Source organism: Lepisosteus oculatus, chromosome 11 (genome assembly GCF_040954835.1).
Source record: "Lepisosteus oculatus isolate fLepOcu1 chromosome 11, fLepOcu1.hap2, whole genome shotgun sequence".
Classification (NCBI taxonomy): domain Eukaryota; kingdom Metazoa; phylum Chordata; class Actinopteri; order Semionotiformes; family Lepisosteidae; genus Lepisosteus; species Lepisosteus oculatus.
In genome coordinates this window covers 32,725,304-32,747,800 of record NC_090706.1, presented here as the reverse complement: position 1 = coordinate 32,747,800, position 22,497 = coordinate 32,725,304, and the positions used below count along the sequence as shown (strand labels likewise).

General features: G+C 39.5%; 1 protein-coding gene and 1 long non-coding RNA gene across 13 annotated transcripts in view; one reads left to right on the top strand and one right to left on the bottom strand.

The window, feature by feature from the left end:
• The window catches only part of LOC138241894 (uncharacterized), a 37,948-nt gene that overhangs the window by 5,080 nt on the left and 10,371 nt on the right, over positions 1-22,497 (top strand). For all 5 annotated transcript variants that reach the window (XR_011191187.1, XR_011191186.1, XR_011191184.1 and 2 more), the window contains 5 exons: positions 3,466-3,569; positions 8,647-8,750; positions 12,898-13,001; positions 17,356-17,459; positions 21,398-21,501. This is a non-coding gene — a long non-coding RNA (uncharacterized lncRNA). The remainder of the gene's footprint in view (positions 1-3,465; positions 3,570-8,646; positions 8,751-12,897; positions 13,002-17,355; positions 17,460-21,397; positions 21,502-22,497) is intronic.
• The window catches only part of LOC102699221 (protocadherin alpha-C2-like), a 47,991-nt gene that overhangs the window by 15,611 nt on the left and 9,883 nt on the right, over positions 1-22,497 (bottom strand). Inside the window, exon 1 of one of the 8 annotated variants that reach the window (XM_069196134.1) lies at positions 19,728-22,473. The exons of 3 other annotated variants lie outside the window; for them this stretch is intronic. In XM_069196134.1, coding sequence (XP_069052235.1) covers positions 19,728-22,136 — 2,409 coding nt within the window. In that variant the 5' untranslated portion in view covers positions 22,137-22,473. Of the gene's footprint in view, positions 1-1,795; positions 4,439-6,976; positions 9,723-11,227; positions 14,435-15,685; positions 19,142-19,727; positions 22,474-22,497 lie in introns of those variants that run through there. 4 more of the 8 variants (XM_069196135.1, XM_069196130.1, XM_069196132.1 and 1 more) reach the window with 4 other exon arrangements.

Sequence of the window (22,497 nt, the reverse complement as noted above, 5' to 3'; positions counted from 1 at the left end):
ATTTTTATTTTGTGGGCTATCAGGAATTCAAAACCTTGCCTAGGATCATGCTCAAGGGGTTCCTGTGTAGAGGATTACACACATCCCAAGAAAAGCACATCCTATTCATTTAGAAATTGACATTACAGGGACTTTGGAGTTTCCCCAGAACTATCAAGCACAATTAGCAAAATTGCGTGTCTAATTATTACTACTACTGATGATGATGATTCTAAACACTTCTTTAGTTCTTTTCTGGATACTCCACTCAAAGCGCTATACAGGTAATAGGTACTCCCCTCCATCACCACCATGCAACGGCAGCCAAAGTCTACCAGAACATGCACCACATGTCAGCTATCAGTGGGGAGGAGAACAGAGTAATGAAGCCAGTTCCAAGATTAATTACTGTTAGCGTGCTTATACATATCTATTTTCTGAACCAGTTTATGTTGTATAAGGTCATGGGGGGAGTCAGATCCTAACCCAGAGAGCAACAGGCGAGAGGCGGGATACAAGTCCATCACAGGGCACACACAGACACAAAAATACACACACTCACTCTGAGGCCAATTTTTTACATGGTCCAATTAACCTACCAGCGTGTCTTTAGACTGTGGGAGCAATTCGGAGTATCCAGACAAATCCCATACAAACACAGGACAAACATGCAGACTCCAAGCAGATAGCACCCAAGGAATTACACCCAGGACCCAACACTGCCATGCCACAAAGCTAACCACTGGAGCCACAATGCCACCCACTAATGAAACATAATAATGTCAAGTCTCTATCCACAATGGCCATGAAACTATTAGTCTTAATGAGATTAATTCACTCTGGGATGATATCAGTGGTACAGGAGAAGCCCTCCATCATCTAAGGTGCTGAGCATTTAACCTTTTTCTCCTGCATAAAACTGACCCTTCCAATATCTGACTAACAAACATGAACAGAGGTGCTTGTGTCTTGATTTGTACTGTAGTGAAATGTCTTGTGTCTAGGTATGTCACTGCCACGTAATGGAATTGCTTAAAAGCTCTGACAGCATAAAGTTAGCAGGCAAACATTAAAAACTTGGTAAAGTGCTGTATTGTAATTGATGCATCGCTGCTATTAATGTAAATCCTTCTGCAGAGCCTTCTGTATAAAAGGATAGCTACAAACTGGCAAGGTACTTGGGGTTGGTAAATCAATTGGAAAAATAAAAACATCTTTGAAATATTACAATTACATATGGATACCATTACATGCAATTAAGAACAATCCTGCTCACTTGTAATGTGACAGGATGACTGCAACATAAAAAACTATACTATCACCTCACTGACTGTATAACAACTAACACAATACTAAAAGAATAATCTCAATTTAAAAAGTCCAGAATATCCTATAAGCAAAGTATTGCAATGAAGACTTCTGTATAATCATTTCAAAGTGTAAATCTACTTAATTTGTAAAGAAATTGTTATCATCTGCTCCACACCCATATATGCATAATTACATCTAAAATATCATGCAGCAAAACCTTAAACGTCATTTGACTGTAATGCTGTCAACTGTGCGCATTAAATTGAAAATTTACATTGACTAATTCCAGTAACCTGCCATTCTGACATGTATAACATATTAAATGAAATACTGACAGGTATGAACATTAGACAATTACTACATTCATTGCAAAAACCTAAAGAAACTGTACTTTAATGTTTGTTATCAATTTTAGAGAACAAGAACAAGAAAGTCCCATAACAAACAATACTTTTTTTAAATGGAAAGCAACTTAATACAATTTAACACTTCTTAGTGTTATTACCTGGAGTGTTGACGGTGCTGAGTCACTTGTATCTGTGAGTCCTGTGCTCCTTGGAATACTGGAAACGATGTATCCAGCCCCGTTCGGCACAGTTTGTCTAACAACCACTTTTCCCTTCCGTGTCTCAGCTAGAAACAAACTGTACCAGTAGGCATCGCTGGAGATCAAGGTGGAGTCCGCTATCTGAGAGTTCATAGAGTTCCTGAGGCTGGGGAAACTGTTCCTACAGGGAGGAGGCTCTTCAACTGGCTTCGGTCTCTGACACTTGACAATGATAATAACTAATATAACTATCAAGAACAGAAATGACACTGCGCCTAATCCAATCACTAAATACAGATTTAAATCAGAAAATAAATCATATTCCACTGGTACTTCAATTGCTCCTGATGAAGCTTTCGAAACTGGGTCCACTGTTGATAACTTGATAGTAACTGTAGAAGAGAGGGCAGGTTCCCCATTGTCCTTCGCTAGAACAACCAGCCTTTGTTTGCGAGAATCTCTTTGACTGAACATTCTCATAGTCCGGATTTCTCCATTGTATTGGTCCAGACTGAATAAACTGGAGTCAGTAAGTTGCAGAAACTGGTATGTAATCCGAGAGTTCTGTACAGAATCCGCATCAATAGCGATCACTTTCGTCACAAGGTATCCTTTATCAGTAGATCTCGGGATCAGTTCTTCAGCTACAGATCCCTGTGCGTGCCATGGAGAAACTATAACTGGACTGTTGTCATTCTGATCGAGAACAAGGACACGGACAGTTGTGTTACTGCTCAGCTGGGGAACTCCAGAGTCTTTAGCGTCCACGTGAAACAGAAACTCCTTCTCTTTCTCATAATCAAAAGACTTGAGTGCGTAAAGGTTGCCAGTCTCTGGATTAATTGAAAAATATTTAGACATAGACATATTCTGGATGCTTTTCTCCAGAATGGAATAAACGAGATACCTGTTTTCATTGAGGTCGGGATCAAGGGCAGTGACAGAACTCAAGATAGCTCCTGGTTCATTGTTTTCCGTTACTGAAATTGTGTAGAAACTCTTGGGGAAAAGCGGCGGATTATCGTTTACATCCAGTAACTCCAGGATGATTGTTTTTTTGTTTCTTAAAGGAGGTGAACCTCTGTCACTGACAACAAAAGTGATGTTATACTCTGCCACCTTTTCCCGATCCAAGGGCTCAGAGACAAGCAGGGCATAGTAATTCTCTGACGATTTCTGAAGCACAAAGGGTAATATCTCGGCCAGATAAATGTCGACTTTACCGTTTTCCCCAGAATCTCTATCACTAACACTGATAAGAGCTACTACAGTACCTGTAGTAACGTTCTCCTTTATTGGACTCGTAAAGGATTTAATTGAGATTTCGGGATAATTGTCGTTTATGTCAATTATAAAGATAACTAATTTGGAGTGTCCTGACATTAAATTAGTCCCTTGGTCTTGCGCTTCAACGTGTATTTCGAAGACACGCGATTCTTCATAATCGATTATTTCTTTAACCCTAACTTCTCCATTAACTGAATTCATACTAAAGGTTTCTTGTGTCTTTTCTGATGTGTATGGGCCGAAAAAATATGTGATCTCTGCGTTTGATCCAAAATCTAAGTCAGTTGCAGTTAACTTAATGACGAGGGATCCTATTGGGGAATTTTCTGTTATGTTCACAGTGTACGTTTGCTGATCAAACTGAGGGGCGTTGTCATTCATATCGAGAACACGGACGCTGATGCTGGCAGTGCCGGACTGTGGAGGGGCTCCGCCATCTATAGCGGTGAGTATTAAATTATGAACAGCCTGCTCTTCTCTATCCAAAGCCTTCTTCAATACTAAATCAGCAAACTTAGAGCCGTCTCTTCCCGTCTGAATCTCAATAGTAAAATGGTCGCTTTTACTCAGACTGTATGTTCTTACTGAATTCGAGCCCACGTCCGGATCCAGTGCATTATTCAGAGAAAATCTGTTTCCTGGTGAAGCTGATTCGAAAATATCCAGTTGTATATTTTCCTTTCGAAATTGAGGCGCGTTGTCATTTATATCTGTAATTTCTAATTCAATATTATATATTTGTAATGGCCTTTCGATTATCACATCCATTTTCAAAGAACAAGTAGCCTTGGTACCGCATAACTGCTCCCTGTCTATCTTCTCTAAGATGAACAGATCTCCAGTGTCTTTGTTGACATCCAGATATTTCTTGCTAGAGATGATATCAAGCCGCAAATCGCGCTCAGACAGACTTCTAACATCGAGTCCCAAATCAGCGGCTACATTTGCAACAACAGACCCTTCTTGCATTTCTTCGGGAATAGAATAGCGGGTTACAGAAACTGCTCTAGCCAACATAAAAGACATAAAAGCGAAAACCTGAACGTACCTTCTTCCGATGTGCACAGAAATACACGATTCCATTGAAATGCGGGGCTATTATCCAAAGCGTCAACAGAAAATCCTCAACAATCTTTTATAATATTAGTATATACCAACCACCAGGCGTTTTTGTGTTTCTCACGCTGAAGACAGATAAAAAAATAATGTAAGAAAAGTCTAATTCTTCCCGTAAAACCCTTGCTATGAAAAGACCTGCGTCTGAAATGAATGCAATGCCTATCCTAAACCAATGGACTGTAATGGCTTTTTACATCACACAGATTTCTGGACCATTTTCTTAGCCAACAGCGACACAGTGTGTATGAAACCTCACCCAGTCTTAAAAAAGGACCTAAATTCGTAGGATCTGATTATCTTGCCACATATTATAAAGCTCGTACTGCTTTAGAAACAAAATTAGAACACTCCTAATTTTTGTAAAGAGTTTGTTTTATGTACTAAACAGAACTGTACAGTATAATGTATCAACTCAGTTGTTCTACAAAGACATGACCTATAAATATATATTTAAATCTGCGTCTTCCGCACACATTGTCTTTTTATTTTGTGCACTAACGGATTTTATGGAAAAACATTTAGGAGGACAATACTCAAGAAGTATTGTCAAGATACTAAGTAAGGTGTCAGGGTGCCTTGTCACCTTAACAAAATAATTGTTTTTGCAAAGCTGTCATAAAAACACAGCATTACATAACACACGTACCATAAATTAACGATATATCGTTTCCTTTTTTCCTTGTACTACACTTGTTACAATTATGTAATTTTTGCAGGAATACATTATCTGCAAACGTCCCTCATCTAAACTAGAAAGACGATAGAAACACAATGTCAACGCTTCTATGCGTACACGCACATTTATGAAAACACAATAAAAATGTATATTACGAAATGAGATCAGTTTAAAGAGAAGGATCCAAAGAGAAGGATCCAAGTAGAAGGATACGGCTCAATATGTGGAATATCAGTGCAACAGAATACATTTAAAGCTAACCCAAAATGCAAAATATTTTTACACCATTTGTCGTTCAAGTCAATTTCCAAAACACATAACACGCAACACAATCTTCAAAGCTTTTGACAGCCTTGAATATATACTCATTTCGAAACCGTTGAAACCTCACAGTGAACTGCACCATGAACTTTGCGTGAGTGAAGTCAATAAAACGCTCTAGGATCCATAGACATTTAAAAACATCCAGTATTACATTATTACATAATTGTTCTGTTGTAAAACTGCATTTCGTCGTAGGATGTAAGGTAATATATTGTGAGGGGGGCAGTAACTGCTGCGACATCTTACTATTTAGGCCTTTGTATAATTATAAAGGGGTACTATGCGTAAACGTTTTTTTTTTTTGTGGAACAAAATTAACTTCTCAGTGAAAATGCCTAGTGCGTTCATTTTTTTCTCGTTGTTAAAAGCCCATAGTGTCCACTCAGGTCCCGGAAGGCAACGGTCAGCCATGACTCGGAGGTGTCATAACATCCGAAAGGAGAAAACCAGTAAAGAGTACTAACAATGTCACTAGGAGTCCAAGGTGGAGCGAAAAATGTGAATTGACTATGACTGCAGACGGGAAGAGTATAACGTGAGACACGAATAAATTACCATTCTAAAATATAACCGTTTTACACCGATTAATATGCTAATTTTAATGTCTTCATGATACTAACACCGCATTGCTCATTTATAAACGGCAGTACTAATGGAAGTCGCTTTACATTACTAGGTAGGTAGGTTGCATTTCAGGCAATAAAGGCCCATGGGGAATGGGGGGCAAGGGCCATCGTTTTCCTCAAGCATCCGACACTGGAGATGATGTGGTCAACATCATGCTCCTGCTGGAAGGATTAACCCCAGATACACGTTTGGAAAGCAGGCTGAGTGGAGCTGGGAACCATCTGGAAGGAAAGTGAGCAAGCTATATCGCTTTCCCCTACCTGGGATTGAACTCGGGACCTTCCGGTCAGGGGCTAGACGCCCTTTCCATCTGAGCTACCCCGGCTCTGTAACTCATACCATCGGGTGCTCCCAAGATGTCGCCCTGCCCAGTACTGACCCGGCCCAAGCCTGATTAGCATCTAATCATTAACATATGACCAGCAGCCATATCACTCTGCAACTCACAACTGGCAACCCACTGAAGCTAAGCAGGTGTGAGCCTGGTCAGTACCTGGATGGGAGACCTCCTGGGAAAAACTAAGGTTGCTGCTGGAAGAGGTGTTAGTGGGGGCCAGCAGGGGGAACTCATCCTGCAGTCCAGGTGGGTCCTAATTCCCCAGTAGAGTGACAGGGACACTATAATGTAAACAGGCACCGTCCTTCGGATGAGACGTAAAAACCGAGGTCCTGACTCTCTGTGGTCATTAAAAATCCCAAGGTGTTTCTCGAAAAGAGTAAGGGTATAACCCCAGCGTCCTGGCCAAATTTCCCATTGGCCCTTAGCAATCATGGCCTCCTAATAATCCCTGATAGCTGGGGTGTGGTGAGTGTTCTGGTGCACTATGGCTGCCGTCGCATCATCCAGGTGGATGCTGCACGTTGGTGGTGGTGGAGGGGAGTCCCCATTATTTGTAAAGCGCTTTGAGTGGAGTGTCCATATTATTATTATTATCATCATCTGAGATTGGACGGGATCGGGCACACATACAGGCTGGTATGACCATACATTACATTACTAGGTACAATGACAACGTCCATGCATATATTAAAACATGGAAATATTTTACAGAGAATAAAATGGTAATTCTTAATATACCTGAGAAAAAAGCATATTACGTTTTTACCTGTAGCGTTGACGCTGCTGAGTCACTTGTCTCTGTGAGTCCTGTGCTCCTTGGAATACTGGAAATGATGTATCCAGCCCCGTTCGGCACAGTCTGTCTAACAACCACTTTTCCCTTCCGTGTCTCCGCTAGAAACAAACTATACCAGTAGGCATCGCTGGAGATCAAGGTGGAGTCCGCTATCTGAGAGTTCATAGAGTTCCTGAGGCTGGGGAAACTGTTCCTACAGGGAGGAGGTTCTTCAACTGGCTTCGGCCTCTGACACTTGACAATGATAATAACTAATATAACTATCAAGAACAGAAATGACACTGCGCCTAATCCTATCACTAAGTACAGATTTAAATCAGAAAACAAATCATATTCCACTGGTACTTCAATCGACCCTGATGAAGCTTTCAAAACTGGTTCCACTGTTGATAACTTGATAGTAACTGTAGAAGAGAGGGCAGGTTCCCCATTGTCCTTCGCTAGAACTACCAGCCTTTGTTTGCGAGAATCTCTTTGACTGAACATTCTCATAGTCCGGATTTCTCCATTGTATTGGTCCAGACTGAATAAACTGGAGTCACTAAGTTGCAGAAACTGGTATGTAATCCGAGCGTTCTGTACAGAATCCGCATCAATAGCGATCACTTTCGTCACAAGGTATCCTTTATCAGTAGATCTCGGGATCAGTTCTTCAGCTACAGATCCCTGTGCGTGCCATGGAGAAACAATAACTGGACTGTTGTCATTCTGATCGAGAACAAGGACACGGACAGTTGTGTTACTGCTCAGCTGGGGAACTCCAGAATCTTTAGCGTCCACGTGAAACAGAAACTCCTTCTCTTTCTCATAATCAAAAGACTTGAGTGCGTAAAGGTTGCCAGTCTCTGGATTAATTGAAAAATATTTAGACATAGACATATTCTGGATGCTTTTCTCCAGAATGGAATAAACGAGATATCTGTTTTCATTGAGGTCGGGATCAAGGGCAGTGACAGAGCTCAAGACAGCTCCTGGTTCATTGTTTTCTGTTACTGAAATTGTGTAGAAACTCTTGGGGAAAAGCGGTGGATTATCGTTTACATCCAGTAACTCCAGGATGATTGTTTTATTGTTTCTTAATGGAGGTGAACCTCTGTCACTGACAACAAAAGTGATGTTATACTCTGCCACCTTTTCCCGATCCAAGGGCTCAGAGACAAGCAGGGCATAATAGTTCTCTGACGATTTCTGAAGCACAAAGGGTAATATCTCGGCCAGATAAATGTCGACCTTACCGTTTTCCCCAAAATCTCTATCGCTTACACTAATGAGAGCTACTACTGTATTAAGTGTAACGTTTTCTTTTATGGGACTTTTAAAAGATTTAATTGAAATTTCAGGATAATTATCGTTGATATCAGTTATGAATATAATTAATTTGCAGTGTCCTGACATTGAATTTGAACCTCTGTCCTCCGCTTCTACGTGTATTTCGAACATTTTCACTTCCTCAAAATCGATTATTTCTTTAACTCTAACTTCTCCATTAACTGAATTCATACTAAAGGTTTCCTGTGTTTTTTCAGACGTATAAGGACTGAAAAAATAAGTGATCTCTGCATTAGAACCAAAATCTAAGTCAATTGCAGTTAACTTAATGACGAGTGACCCTATTGGGGAATTTTCTGTTATGTTCACAGTGTACGTTTGCTGATCAAACTGAGGGGCGTTGTCATTCGTATCCAGAACACGGACGGTGATGCTGGCAGTGCCGGACTGTGGAGGGGCTCCGCCATCTATAGCAGTGAGTATTAAATTATGAACAGCCTGCTCTTCTCTATCCAAAGCCTTCTTCAACACCAAATCAGCAAACTTTGAACCGTCTCGCCCCGTCTGAACCTCAATAGTAAAATGGTCGCTTTTACTCAGACTGTATGTTCTTACTGAATTCGAGCCCACGTCCGGATCCAGCGCATTATTCAGAGAAAATCTTTTCCCTGGTGAAGCTGATTCAGAAATATCCAGTTGTATATTTTCTTTACGAAATTGAGGCGCGTTGTCATTTATATCTGTAATTTCTAATTCAATGTTAAATATTTGTAGTGGGCTTTCGATTATCACATCCATTTTCAAAGAACAAGTAGCCTTGGAACCGCATAACTGCTCCCTGTCTATCTTCTCTAAGATGAACAGATCTCCAGTGTCTTTGTTGACATCCAGATATTTCTTGCTAGAGATGATATCAAGCCGCAAATCGCGCTCAGACAGACTTCTAACATCGAGTCCCAAATCAGCGGCTACATTTGCAACAACAGACCCTTCTTGCATTTCTTCGGGAATAGAATAGCGGGTTACAGAAAGTGCTCTACCCCACATAAAATACAAAAATACGATAACCGGCACATACCTTCTTCCGATGTGCACAGTAATACACGATTCCATTGAAATAGGTGGATATTATCCAGCGTATTTACAGTGAATTCTTAACAACCTTTTAAATTACTGGTATATACCACCCACCAGTCGTTTTTCGTGTTTCACAAGCTGAAGACCAATCAACAAATAATTTAAAAGAGACTTATTCTTCCCGTAAAATCCTTGCTACAAAGAGACCTGCTACTTTACTGAATGCATTGCCTATCCTAAACCAATGAACAATAATGGCTTCTTTTACATCACACAGATTTCTAGACCGTTTTCTTAGCCAACAGCGACACAGTGTGCATGAATCCTCACTTATCACCTAAGTCTTAAAAAAGGACCTAAATTAGAAGGATCTGGATATCTTGCCACATTTTCTGAACCTCATACTACTTTAGAAACAAATTAGAAGTCTCCAATTTTTGTAAAGAGTTTGTTCTATGTAAGAAACAGAAATGCATAATGCATCAACTCAGTTGTTGTACGATGACACGCACTATAAATACGTCTATAAATGTGCGTCTTCCGCACACATTGTCTTTTTATCTTGTGCACACTAATTTGCGAAATTTCTATAAAAAAACATTTTCGAGGACAATACTCAAGAAAAAAAATTGATCTCTGGTAACCTAAACAAAATAATTGTTTTTCCAACACCGTAATAAAAACACAGCATCACATAACAGAAGAACCATAATTGAACGAAATACCGTTTCCTTTTTCCTTGTTTTACACTTGCTATAATTATGTAATTATTGCAGGAATACGTTATCCGCAAACGTCTCTCATCTAAACTAGAAAGAGGAGATGGAAATACAATGTCAAAGCTTCTATGCATACGCGCAAATTTATGAAAAAAAACAATAAAAATGTAGATTACGAAATGAAATAAGTTTAAAGAGAAGGATCCAAGAAGTAGGATACTTGGGTCAACATGTGGGATATCAGTGCAACAGAATACATTTAAAGCTAACCCAAAATGCAACACGTTTATACAGCATTTATCTTTCAATTTCCAAAACACATAAAACGCAACACAATCTTCAAAGCTTTTGACAACCTTGAATACTGTATATACTAATTTCGAAACCAGTTAGACCTCACAGTGAACTGCTTGCTCTGCGTTGCTGAAGTCACTAAAACGCTCTAGTATCCATGGAAAGTTTAAAAACATTTAGTATTACATTATTACATAATTGTTCTGTTGTAAAAGTGCTTTTCATTGTAGAATGTAAGGTACAGTACTATATTATGAGGGGGTAGTAACTGCTGAGACAACTTACTATTTAGGCCTTTTCATAAATATAAAGGGGTACTTTGCGTAAACTTTTTTTTTTTGTGGAACAAAATTAACTTCTCAGTGAAAATACCTAGTGCGTTCATTTTTTTCTCGCTGTTAAAAGCTCAGTGTTCACTCAGTTCCCGGAAGGCAACAGTCAGCCATAACTCGGAGGTGTCATAACATCCGAAAGGAGAAAAGACCTCGGGAAAATAGTCATAGAACCAGTAAAGAGTACTAATAATGACTTTAAGAGTCCAAGGTAGAGCGAAAATGTGAATTGATTATGACTGCTGACGGAGAGAGTATAACGTGGGACATGAAGACATTACTATTCTAAAATATGACATTTCAATTGTGGTTATAATGATCATTTAAATTTCATCATGATACTAATACCGCAGTCTTCATATACTGTATAAATGGCTATACTAATGGAAGTTGCTTTACATTATTAGGCTTAATGAAAAAATAAATACAATGACAACGTCCATGCGGATATTAAAACGTTGGAAATATTTTACTGAGACTAAAATGGTAATCCTCAATTAACCTGAGGAAAAAAATACGTGTATCTTTACCTGGAGCGTTGACGCTGCTGAATCGCTTGTCTCTGTGAGTCCTGTGCTCCTTGGAATACTGGAAACGATGTATCCAGCCCCGTTCGGCACAGTCTGTCTAACAACCACTTTTCCCTTCCGTGTCTCCGCTAGAAACAAACTGTACCAGTAGGCATCGCTGGAGATCAAAGTGGAGTCCGCTATCTGAGAGTTCACAGAGTTCCTGAGGCTGGGGAAACTGTTCCTACAGGGAGGAGGCTCTTCAACTGGCTTCGGTCTCTGACACTTGACAACGATAATAACTAATATAACTATCAAGAACAGAAATGACACTGCGCCTAAGCCGATCACCAAGTACAGATTTAAATCAGAAAACAAATCATATTCCACTGGTACTTCAATCGCTCCTGATGAAGCTTTCGAAACTGGTTCCACTGTTGATAACTTGATAGTAACTGTAGAAGAGAGGGCAGGTTCCCCATTGTCCTTCGCTAGAACTACCAGCCTTTGTTTGCGAGAATCTCTTTGACTGAACATTCTCATAGTCCGGATTTCTCCATTGTATTGGTCCAGACTGAATAAACTGGAGTCACTAAATTGCAGAAACTGGTATGTAATCCGAGCGTTCTGTACAGAATCCGCATCAATAGCGATCACTTTCGTCACAAGGTATCCTTTATCAGTAGATCTCGGGATCAGTTCTTCAGCTACAGATCCCTGTGCGTGCCATGGAGAAACAATAACTGGACTGTTGTCATTCTGATCGAGAACAAGGACACGGACAGTTGTGTTACTGCTCAGCTGGGGAACTCCAGAGTCTTTAGCGTCCACGTGAAACAGAAACTCCTTCTCTTTCTCATAATCAAAAGACCTGAGTGCGTAAAGGTTGCCAGTCTCTGGATTAATTGAAAAATATTGAGACATAGACATATTCTGGATGTTTTTCTCCAGAATGGAATAAACGAGATACCTGTTTTCATTGAGGTCGGGATCAAGGGCAGTGACAGAACTCAAGATAGCTCCTGGTTCATTGTTTTCCGTTACTGAAATTGTGTAGAAACTCTTGGGGAAAAGCGGCGGATTATCGTTTACATCCAGTAACTCCAGGATGATTGTTTTTTTGTTACTTAAAGGAGGTGAACCTCTGTCACTGACAACAAAAGTGATGTTATACTCTGCCACCTTTTCCCGATCCAAGGGCTCAGAGACAAGCAGGGCATAGTAATTCTCTGATGATTTCTGAAGCACAAAGGGTAGTATCTCGGCCAGATAAATGTCGACTTTACCGTTTTCCCCAGAATCTCTATCGCTTACGCTGATGAGAGCTACAACAGTGTTCAATGTAACGTTTTCTTTTATGGGACTTTTAAAAGATTTGATTGAAATTGCTGGATAATTATCATTAACATCAGTTATATATATAATTAGTTTGCTGTGACCTGACATTGTGTTAGAGCCTTTGTCCGACGCCTCTACGTGTATTTCGAACATTTTTACTTCTTCAAAATCGATTATTTCTGTTACTCTAACTTCTCCATTCACTGAATTCATACTAAAGGCTTCTTGCGTCTTTTCGGACGTGTATGGACTGAAAAAATAAGTGATCTCTGCATTGGAGCCAAAATCTAAGTCAGTTGCAGTTAACTTAATGACGAGTGACCCTATTGGGGAATTTTCCGTTATGTTCACAGTGTACGTTTGCTGATCAAACTGAGGGGCGTTGTCATTCGTATCCAGAACACGGACGGTGATGCTGGCAGTGCCGGACTGTGGAGGGGCTCCGCCATCTATAGCGGTGAGTATTAAATTATGAACAGCCTGCTCTTCTCTATCCAAAGCCTTCTTCAATACTAAATCAGCAAACTTAGAGCCGTCTCGTCCCGTCTGAATCTCAATAGTAAAATGGTCGCTTTTACTCAGACTGTATGTTCTTACTGAATTCGAGCCCACGTCCGGATCCAGCGCATTATTCAGAGAAAATCTGTTTCCCGGTGAAGCCGATTCGAAAATATCTAGATGTATATTTTCTTTACGAAATTGAGGCGCGTTGTCATTTATATCTGTAATCTCCAATTCAATGTTAAATATTTGTAGTGGGCTTTCGATTATCACATCCATTTTCAAAGAACAAGTAGCCTTGGAACCGCATAACTGCTCCCTGTCTATCTTCTCTAAGATGAACAGATCTCCAGTGTCTTTGTTGACATCCAGATATTTCTTGCTAGAGATGATATCAAGCCGCAAATCGCGCTCAGACAGACTTCTAACATCGAGTCCCAAATCAGCGGCTACATTTGCAACAACAGACCCTTCTTGCATTTCTTCGGGAATAGAATAGCGGGTTACAGAAAGTGCTCTACCCCACATAAAAGACAAAAATACGAAAACCGGCACATACCTTCTCCCGATGTGCACAGTAATACACGATTCCATTGAAGTGGGTGGCTATTATCCAACGCGTTAACAGCAAATCTTCAACAACCTTTAAATTAATAGGATATACCAGCCACCGGGCGTTTTTCGTGTTTCACAAGCTTAAGACAAATATACAAATAATTTTAAAGAGACTTATTCTTCCCAAAAAATCCTTGCTATAAAGAGACCTGCTTCTTTACTGAATGCATTGCTTTTCCTTAGCCAATGAACTGTAATGGCGTCTTTTACATCACACAGATTTCTAGACCGTTTTCTTAGCCAATAGCGACACATTGTGTATGAAACCTCACCCATCACCTAAGTCTTAAAAAAGAACCAAAATGTATAAGATCTACAAACCATGAGACACTTCTTCAGAACCGTACAATACTTCATAAATAATATTAGAACAACCGATTCCGTTTTTCCTGATTTGTATATCTAGAGTACGCTTCTGTGGACTACAAAACGAATCAACTAAGATTTTACGTCTAAAATTATCATGATACTATATATCTACGTTTTGCTTTTAAAAGCCATGCGTCCTTCCCATACATCTGGCTTTTATCCTGCTTACTAAGTCATTACGTTTTTTTTTGTTATCAGTTTCGAGGAGGAAACTGTAAAAGATAGACGATCCTTGGATAACCTTTACAAACAAACTGGATTTTTCAGGGCTGTCATAATAGAAAAAAATTACGGAACACGCGTCTCAGAAATAAATGAAATAGGCTTTCGTCATTTTTATTGTATTACATTCTATTCCAGTTTCTTTCCTTTCGTAAGTTTATGTTAAGCGAAACGATCCGTCATATTCAGTCAGCTAAACCAGAAGGAAGAGATATAAATTAAGTCCTTATTAGCCCTTTCCAATTAACACAAATTTAGAAAATACAGTCATTAAATAAAATAAATGTTAAAATAAGATGATAAAATGTGTAGAAAGTTACCGCCTCAGAACATAAACTGAAAACATTAAAAGATGTACCAAAGTGCACATTACTATTTAGAATCACAAATAGTTGTGGTATTTCTATTATTATTAAGCCTATTACGCGGTATAACAAGTTTAAGAGTTCTTAACTTGAGCGTGCATACGTGCATAAAGTATGGTAGTTGCGGAAATGGATTCATGTTTTTCAACATCCTGACAAATGAATCATCACAGAAAACATTTAGCTCTGAAGAGAAGTTCAATGCTCCCAGAATTTCTGAAGTTTCTCTTTTCCATATTATTAATGTTAATATTTTTAATCCGTTGTTTTGAATGTAATATTATTTTCTTGGCTAGTTCTTAAGTAACAAATAAAGGCTTATTCCATGCTGAAAAGAAAAAGAAACGCAACGTTTCGGCTGTGGAGCCTTCCTCGGGTGTGGGCGCGTTGTTTCTCTTTTCTTCTCTTTGAAGCATGGAATAAACCTTTGCTTGTTCCTTTGCAGCCTACGCATGCTGACGCAGCTACCTACTTGAAAGAGTTTTGATAATTTATTTTAAGATGAGCACAGTAATACACGATTGCATTGAAGTAGGTCCAATTAAGATAAAGGTGGCTTACACTACGATATGGAGAATCATACATCGCGCTGGATAGTAATAACGTAGCTGATCCAAAACATCTACAGAAAGAATAGTGAAAAAGAAAAATGAGGATTTAAATGTATATAAAAACAAAAAACCGGTTGCAGATCTTTACCCAAAGGGTGGTGAAAGTACAGTATAGAACAAACTACACAGCCTTGTTTTTGAAGTCGATACCCTGGTTTCTTGCAGGAAAAAGATGGATGAGAAGCTTGAATCAATTAGCTCGTATCAAACAACCTAGATCAGTTTAACTGTTCTTTTAGTCATAGAAACAATGTTCATTTATATTTAATCATTAATTTCTTAAAATGTAATAAAAAGGAAAACAGCCCCCCATTTACATTCCTCAAAACGAAATTTTAACTTGTATAGAGAACAAATGCCATAAAATATTTCCACTTCTAAAAACTACTACAACCGCGATATTATTTTTGGCAAAATGCAACTCCAAATGAATCTAAGAAAATAATACACTAGTTTACCTGGAGCGTTGACGTTGCTGAATCGCTTGTCTCTGTGAGTCCTGTGCTCCTTGGTATACTGGAAACGATGTATCCAGCCCCGTTCGGCACAGTCTGTCTAACAACCACTTTTCCCTTCCGTGTCTCCGCTAGAAACAAACTGTACCAGTAGGCATCGCTGGAGATCAAGGTGGAGTCCGCTATCTGAGAGTTCATAGAGTTCCTGAGGCTGGGGAAACTGTTCCTACAGGGAGGAGGCTCTTCAACTGGCTTCGGTCTCTGACACTTGACAACGATAATAACTAATATAACTATCAAGAACAGAAATGACACTGCGCCTAAGCCGATCACCAAGTACAGATTTAAATCAGAAAACAAATCATATTCCAATGGTACTTCAATCGCTCCTGATGAAGCTTTAGAAACTGGTTCCACTGTTGATAACTTGATAGTAACTGTAGAAGAGAGGGCAGGTTCCCCATTGTCCTTCGCTAGAACTACCAGCCTTTGTTTGCGAGAATCTCTTTGACTGAACATTCTCATAGTCCGGATTTCTCCATTGTATTGGTCCAGACTGAATAAACTGGAGTCAGTAAGTTGCAGAAACTGGTATGTGATCCGAGCGTTCTGTACAGAATCCGCATCAATAGCGATCACTTTAGTCACAAGGTATCCTTTATCTGTAGATCTTGGGATCAGTTCTTCAGCAACAGATCCCTGTGCGCGCCATGGAGAAACAATAACAGGACTGTTGTCATTCTGATCGAGAACAAGGACACGGACAGTTGTGTTACTGCTCAGCTGTGGAACTCCAGAGTCTTTAGCTTCAATGTGAAATAGAAACTCCTTCTCTTTCTCATAATCAAAAGACTGAAGTGCATAAAGGTTGGCGTTCTCTGGATTAATTGAGAAGTACTTAGATATAGACATATTCAGAATATTTTGCTCCAAAATGGAATAAAGGAGATACCTGTTCTCATTCAAGTCCGGATCAAGAGCAGTTACAGAACTTAGCATAGCTCCTGGTTCATTATTTTCCATCACTGAAATTGTGTAGAAAGACTTTGGAAAAAGAGGAGGATTATCATTGACGTCCAAAAGCTCCAAAGTGATGGATTTATTGCTAGATAAGGGAGGCGAACCCCTGTCCGAGACCATAAATATGATATCATACTCTGGAACTTTCTCCCGATCCAAAGGTTCCGAAACAACCAACGCGTAGTAGTTTTCGGACGATTTCTCCAGTATGAAAGGCAATGTTTCAATAATTCGAAGATCCACCATACCATTCTCCCCAGAATCTCGATCACTTACACTAATAAGTGCTATTACAGTGCCTAGTGTAACATTCTCTTTTATGGGACTCTTAAAAGATTTTATAGAGATTTCCGGATAGTTGTCATTTATATCAGTAATAAATATGATTAATTTACAGTGTCCTGACATTGAATTAGGACCTCTATCTTTGGCTTGTACGTACATTTCGAACATTTTGGTCGTTTCAAAATCGATTATTTCTGCCACCCTTATGTCTCCAAACACGCTATCCAAAGTGAAAGTTTTTTGCGTCTTTTGGGAAGTATGTCTACTGAAAGAATATGTGATCTCTGCGTTTAATCCGTAATCCAAATCGGTTGCATTTAATTTCATGACGAGGGATCCTATTGGGGAATTTTCTGTTATATTCACAGTATATATCTGTTGATCAAACTGAGGGGCGTTGTCATTCGTATCCAGAACACGGACGGTGATGCTGGCAGTGCCGGACTGTGGAGGGGCTCCGCCATCTATAGCAGTGAGTATTAAATTATGAACAGCCTGCTCTTCTCTATCCAAAGCCTTCTTCAATACCAAATCAGCAAATTTAGATCCATCTCGTCCCGTCTCGACCTCAATGGTGAAATGTTTGCTTTCAGTCAGACTGTATGTTCTAACCGAATTCGTGCCTACGTCTGGATCCACGGCATTGTCAAGTGAAAATCTTTCACCCGGTGAAGCGGATTCAGAAATATCCAGCTGTATAATCTCCCTGCCAAAGTGAGGCGCGTTATCGTTAATGTCTGTGATTTCAAATTCAATATTAAATATTTGAAGCGGGCTCTGGATGATTACATCCATTTTAAGAACGCAAGTATCTTTGATATCACACAAATTTTCCCTATTCATCTTTTCTGTGATATACAGTTCACCCGTGTTTTTGTTGACGTCCATATATTTCTTGCTAGCAATAACATCCAGACGCATTTCGCGTTCGCGTAGACTACTAACATCGAGCCCCAGATCATCCGCTAAATTTGCAACAACAGATCCTTCTTTCATTTCTTCGGGAATGGAATAACGAGACACAGAAAACGCAATATTCCATGTTGCGGATAACAGGATCACAGAGACATACCTTTTCCTTTTGTGTAAAACGAAGTCCAATGCCATTGTAGTAATAATGAAAACGATCCAGTAAAGAAAACACAAAAATATCTGATAAATCCTGAACAGCAAAAATAAAAGCTTGTAAAACTAATTGTCGTTTTGCATCTTAATTACAAGACAGGAAAATAAAATCGCGGTTTGGAAAAGGAAAGAGCTCCTAAACAAAGCTGTTTCTTCGGAAAATGCGATGGCTTTTCTGTATAGACAAACTATAATGGCTTCTTTGGTATTTCAAACCCATTATTGTAAGGGCACAGCGACACCGTGCGTACGAATCCAACCAAATAATGTATGTTAGAGACAGAGTTAACGCGCTGGAGAAAAGTGATGACTTTTTTAAACCTTTCTGAAAAATGAGGGTGACGTGAAATGCTCATCAAAAATGTTTTCAGTAACATCTGAGTTCTGAATTTGTCCCGCATCGTGTTAAAGATATGGAACTTTCTTTTTTTTTACTTCTGAAAAATACATGGTGTTCGGACGAGCGAAGTGGTTAATACTACACGCTCACTGCTGGAGATCAGGATCGTGAGTTCCATTACAGGCTGATTCGCCTTCTGTGTGATCTGTATGATTTTTTTTCGGGATGCTCCGGTTTACTTTTATACCTTCCAAAACATGCAGGCTCAGGTCAATGATATCTCCCAATATCTCGAGTTTGCCGTGTGTGTCCTTCAATGACCTGGCGGCCTGTACAGTCTGTAGTCCTGCTTCACTGTAGGAGAGGTTGCCTGGACCCTAACCACACAGAGTGGCTTCCTGACAATGACTGAAATTGACGTTCAACACCGAAGACTATGTAATAAATCAATTTTTGCCTTCTCATCTTTTTCTTTTACACCGTAGCGCTTGATGTTTTGGGCTGATCTCACTATTTACGTTCGTCACGAAACTTCATGTCGCATTCTCTTACTTTGAAGTTCCCCTAAACAATTTACAGCAAGATTTTCCTTTTCTACAAGTAATGAAAATGTTGCACTCCGTTACTTAAAATATTTACCCGAACTGGTATATCCAAACATTTTAAAAAAAGAATCATGCATTTGCTGAAATCACTATTAATGCTTAGTGACATAAACATTGACCTAATGAAACATATAATCTGTTCATTTTTCCTGCCAACAATCAAACCACGTGAGCAACGTGATCAATATTATTGCCATTTGAAAAAAGATATGCTTACTAAGATTTTTACTATTGTTATTTAACCTTAACATTATTAAGCAAAAAAACTTCAATTTAAAAATGCAATGGACAAAATTACTGCCAAACCATGTACGTACAATTAAAAAACATTTGCTGTCTCGAAATGTTCCTGTGAATATTGAGCCATGTGGTCTTGCTGGTTTTTCAGTTTTTAATCTTCAGCTAAAATGTGTACTCTAGCTCTTGCAGCTGTTGTTGATGAGATGTCATTGGTAGTGGTACAATTAATAATAAGAAGATTCAATTCACAATAGTATTGTTAATACAGGTAGTTCATTTTTTCAAGACGGTGAACATTAGATTATCCTACCTACATAAGTATTATTATATTTTTTTTGTTTCAAATTGCAAGACTATTCTATTAGGAAACCTTTACACGTGTTGAAATGCGCAACCCTGACTAAATGCAGGACAAGGTAAAAGTGCTCACCTGGAGCGTTGAAGCTGCTGATTCGCTTGTCTCTGTGAGTCCTGTGCTCCTTGGAATACTGGAAACGATGTATCCAGCCCCGTTCGGCACAGTCTGTCTAACAACCACTTTTCCCTTCCGTGTCTCCGCTAGAAACAAACTGTACCAGTAGGCATCACTGGAGATCAAGGTGGAGTCCGCTATCTGAGAGTTCATAGAGTTCCTGAGGCTGGGGAAACTGTTCCTACAGGGAGGAGGCTCTTCAACTGGCTTCGGTCTCTGACACTTGACAACGATAATAACTAATATAACTATCAAGAACAGAAATGACACTGCGCCTAAGCCGATCACCAAGTACAGATTTAAATCAGAAAACAAATCATATTCCACTGGTACTTCAATCGCCCCTGATGAAGCTTTCGAAACTGGTTCCACTGTTGATAACTTGATAGTAACTGTAGAAGAGAGGGCAGGTTCCCCATTGTCCTTCGCTAGAACTACCAGCCTTTGTTTACGAGAATCTCTTTGACTGAACATTCTCATAGTCCGGATTTCTCCATTGTATTGGTCCAGACTGAATAAACTGGAGTCACTAAGTTGTAGAAACTGGTATGTAATCCGAGCGTTCTGTACAGAATCCGCATCAATAGCGATCACTTTCGTCACCAGGTATCCTTTATCTGTAGATCTTGGGATCAGTTCTTCAGCTACAGATCCCTGTGCGCGCCATGGAGAAACAATAACTGGACTGTTGTCATTCTGATCGTGAACAAGGACACGGACAGTTGTGTTACTGCTCAGCTGGGGAACTCCAGAGTCTTTAGCTTCAATGTGAAATAGAAACTCCTTCTCTTTCTCATAATCAAAAGACTGGAGTGCGTAAAGGTTGCCGTTTTCTGGATTAACTGAAAAATATTTTGATATGGAGACGTTCTGAATGTTTTTCTCCAAAATGGAATAAGTAAGATACTTGTTTTCATTCAGATCCGTGTCAAGAGCGGTTAAAGCGCTTAGTACAGCTCCTGGCGCATTGTTTTCCATCACAGAAATTGTGTAGAAAGGCTTTGGGAATACAGGAGGATTATCATTGACGTCCAAGAGCTCCAACGTGATGGATTTATTACTAGATAGAGGAGGTGAACCCCTATCCGTGACAATGAAAGTGATGTTATACTCGGGAACCCTTTCCCGATCCAGAGGTTCTGAAACAACCAGCGCGTAATAGTTTTCGGACGATTTCTGAAGCGTGAAAGGCAATAATTCTGACAGATGAACATCGACCTTACCGTTTTCCCCTGCATCTCTATCACTTACACTGATCAGCGCTATCACTGTGTCAATTGTAACGTTTTCTTTAATGGGACTCTTAAAAGACTTGATAGAGATTTCCGGATAGTTGTCGTTGATATCAATTACGAATACTATTAATTTACAATGCGCAGACATTGAATTGGGTCCCTTGTCCTTCGCCTGTACATGTATTTCAAAGATTCTAGTTTCTTCATAATCTATTGCTTCATTCACACGAATCTCCCCGTTTACGGTGTTCATACTAAACGTTTTCTGCGTCCTTTGAAGGGTATATGGACTGAAAGAATATACGATTTCTGCATTTGCACCATAATCCAAGTCAGTGGCATTTAATTTAATGACAAGAGATCCTATTGGGGAATTTTCTGTTATGTTCACAGTGTACATTTGCTGATCAAACTGAGGGGCGTTGTCGTTCGTATCCAGAACACGGACGGTGATGCTGGCAGTGCCGGACTGTGGAGGGGCTCCGCCATCAATAGCGGTGAGTATTAAATTATGAACCGCCTGTTCCTCTCTATCCAAAGCCTTCTTCAATACCAAGTCAGCAAATTTTGACCCGTCTCTCCCTGTCTGAATCGCGATACTAAAATATTCGTTTTCACTTAGATGGTAGGTTTTTACCGAATTCGTACCAACGTCTGGATCAACGGCGTTGTCTAGGAAAAACCTTTCTCCCGGTGAAGCCAATTCGGAAATATCAAGCTTTATTCTTTCCCTCAGGAAATAAGGCGCATTGTCATTAATATCTGTAATTTCCAGCTGAATATTAAATATCTGAAGCGGGCTTTCGATTATAACATCCATCTTCAGAAAACAAGTAGCCTTGGAACTACATAATTGTTCCCTATCTATCTTTTCTGTGATATATAGTTCTCCGGTGTCTTTGTTGACATCTACATATTTCTTGCTAGCAATGATATCGAGCCGCATTTCGCGATCAGATAGACTGCTAACATCTAGTCCCAGATCAGCAGCTAAATTTGCAACTACGGAGCCTTCTCCCATTTCTTCGGGAATGGAATATCGCGTTAAAGAAAATGCAAAACTCCATGTAACTGAAAAAAAGAAAACGGAGACATACCTTTTCCTGAAGCGAACGATAAAATGTGCGGTCATTGTTATAGTTGCCAACTGCCTATAATCCAACTGGGAAAACGATTAATGTCGCAAAACGATGAATTATTTAAAATATTTTAAGAAAATACAGACTTATTAATGCTAGCGGCAGCCTAATATCCTAACGATTTCAATAACCCCTTCCTTTTGCACATGAAACAAGTATTTTGAAAGCAACTGATTCCTCGCGTACTGCAGTGCTTCCACTGTCTTGAGAATCTGCAATGGCTTCTTCTATATTACGTTATGAGTGCTGATTTGCTGACACTGTAATAGTGAACAGCGACACCGTACGTTTTGAAAAGCCTAAAACTGTAAATCTGAATTAACACGTGCACAAAGTTTACAAAGGAAATATTTT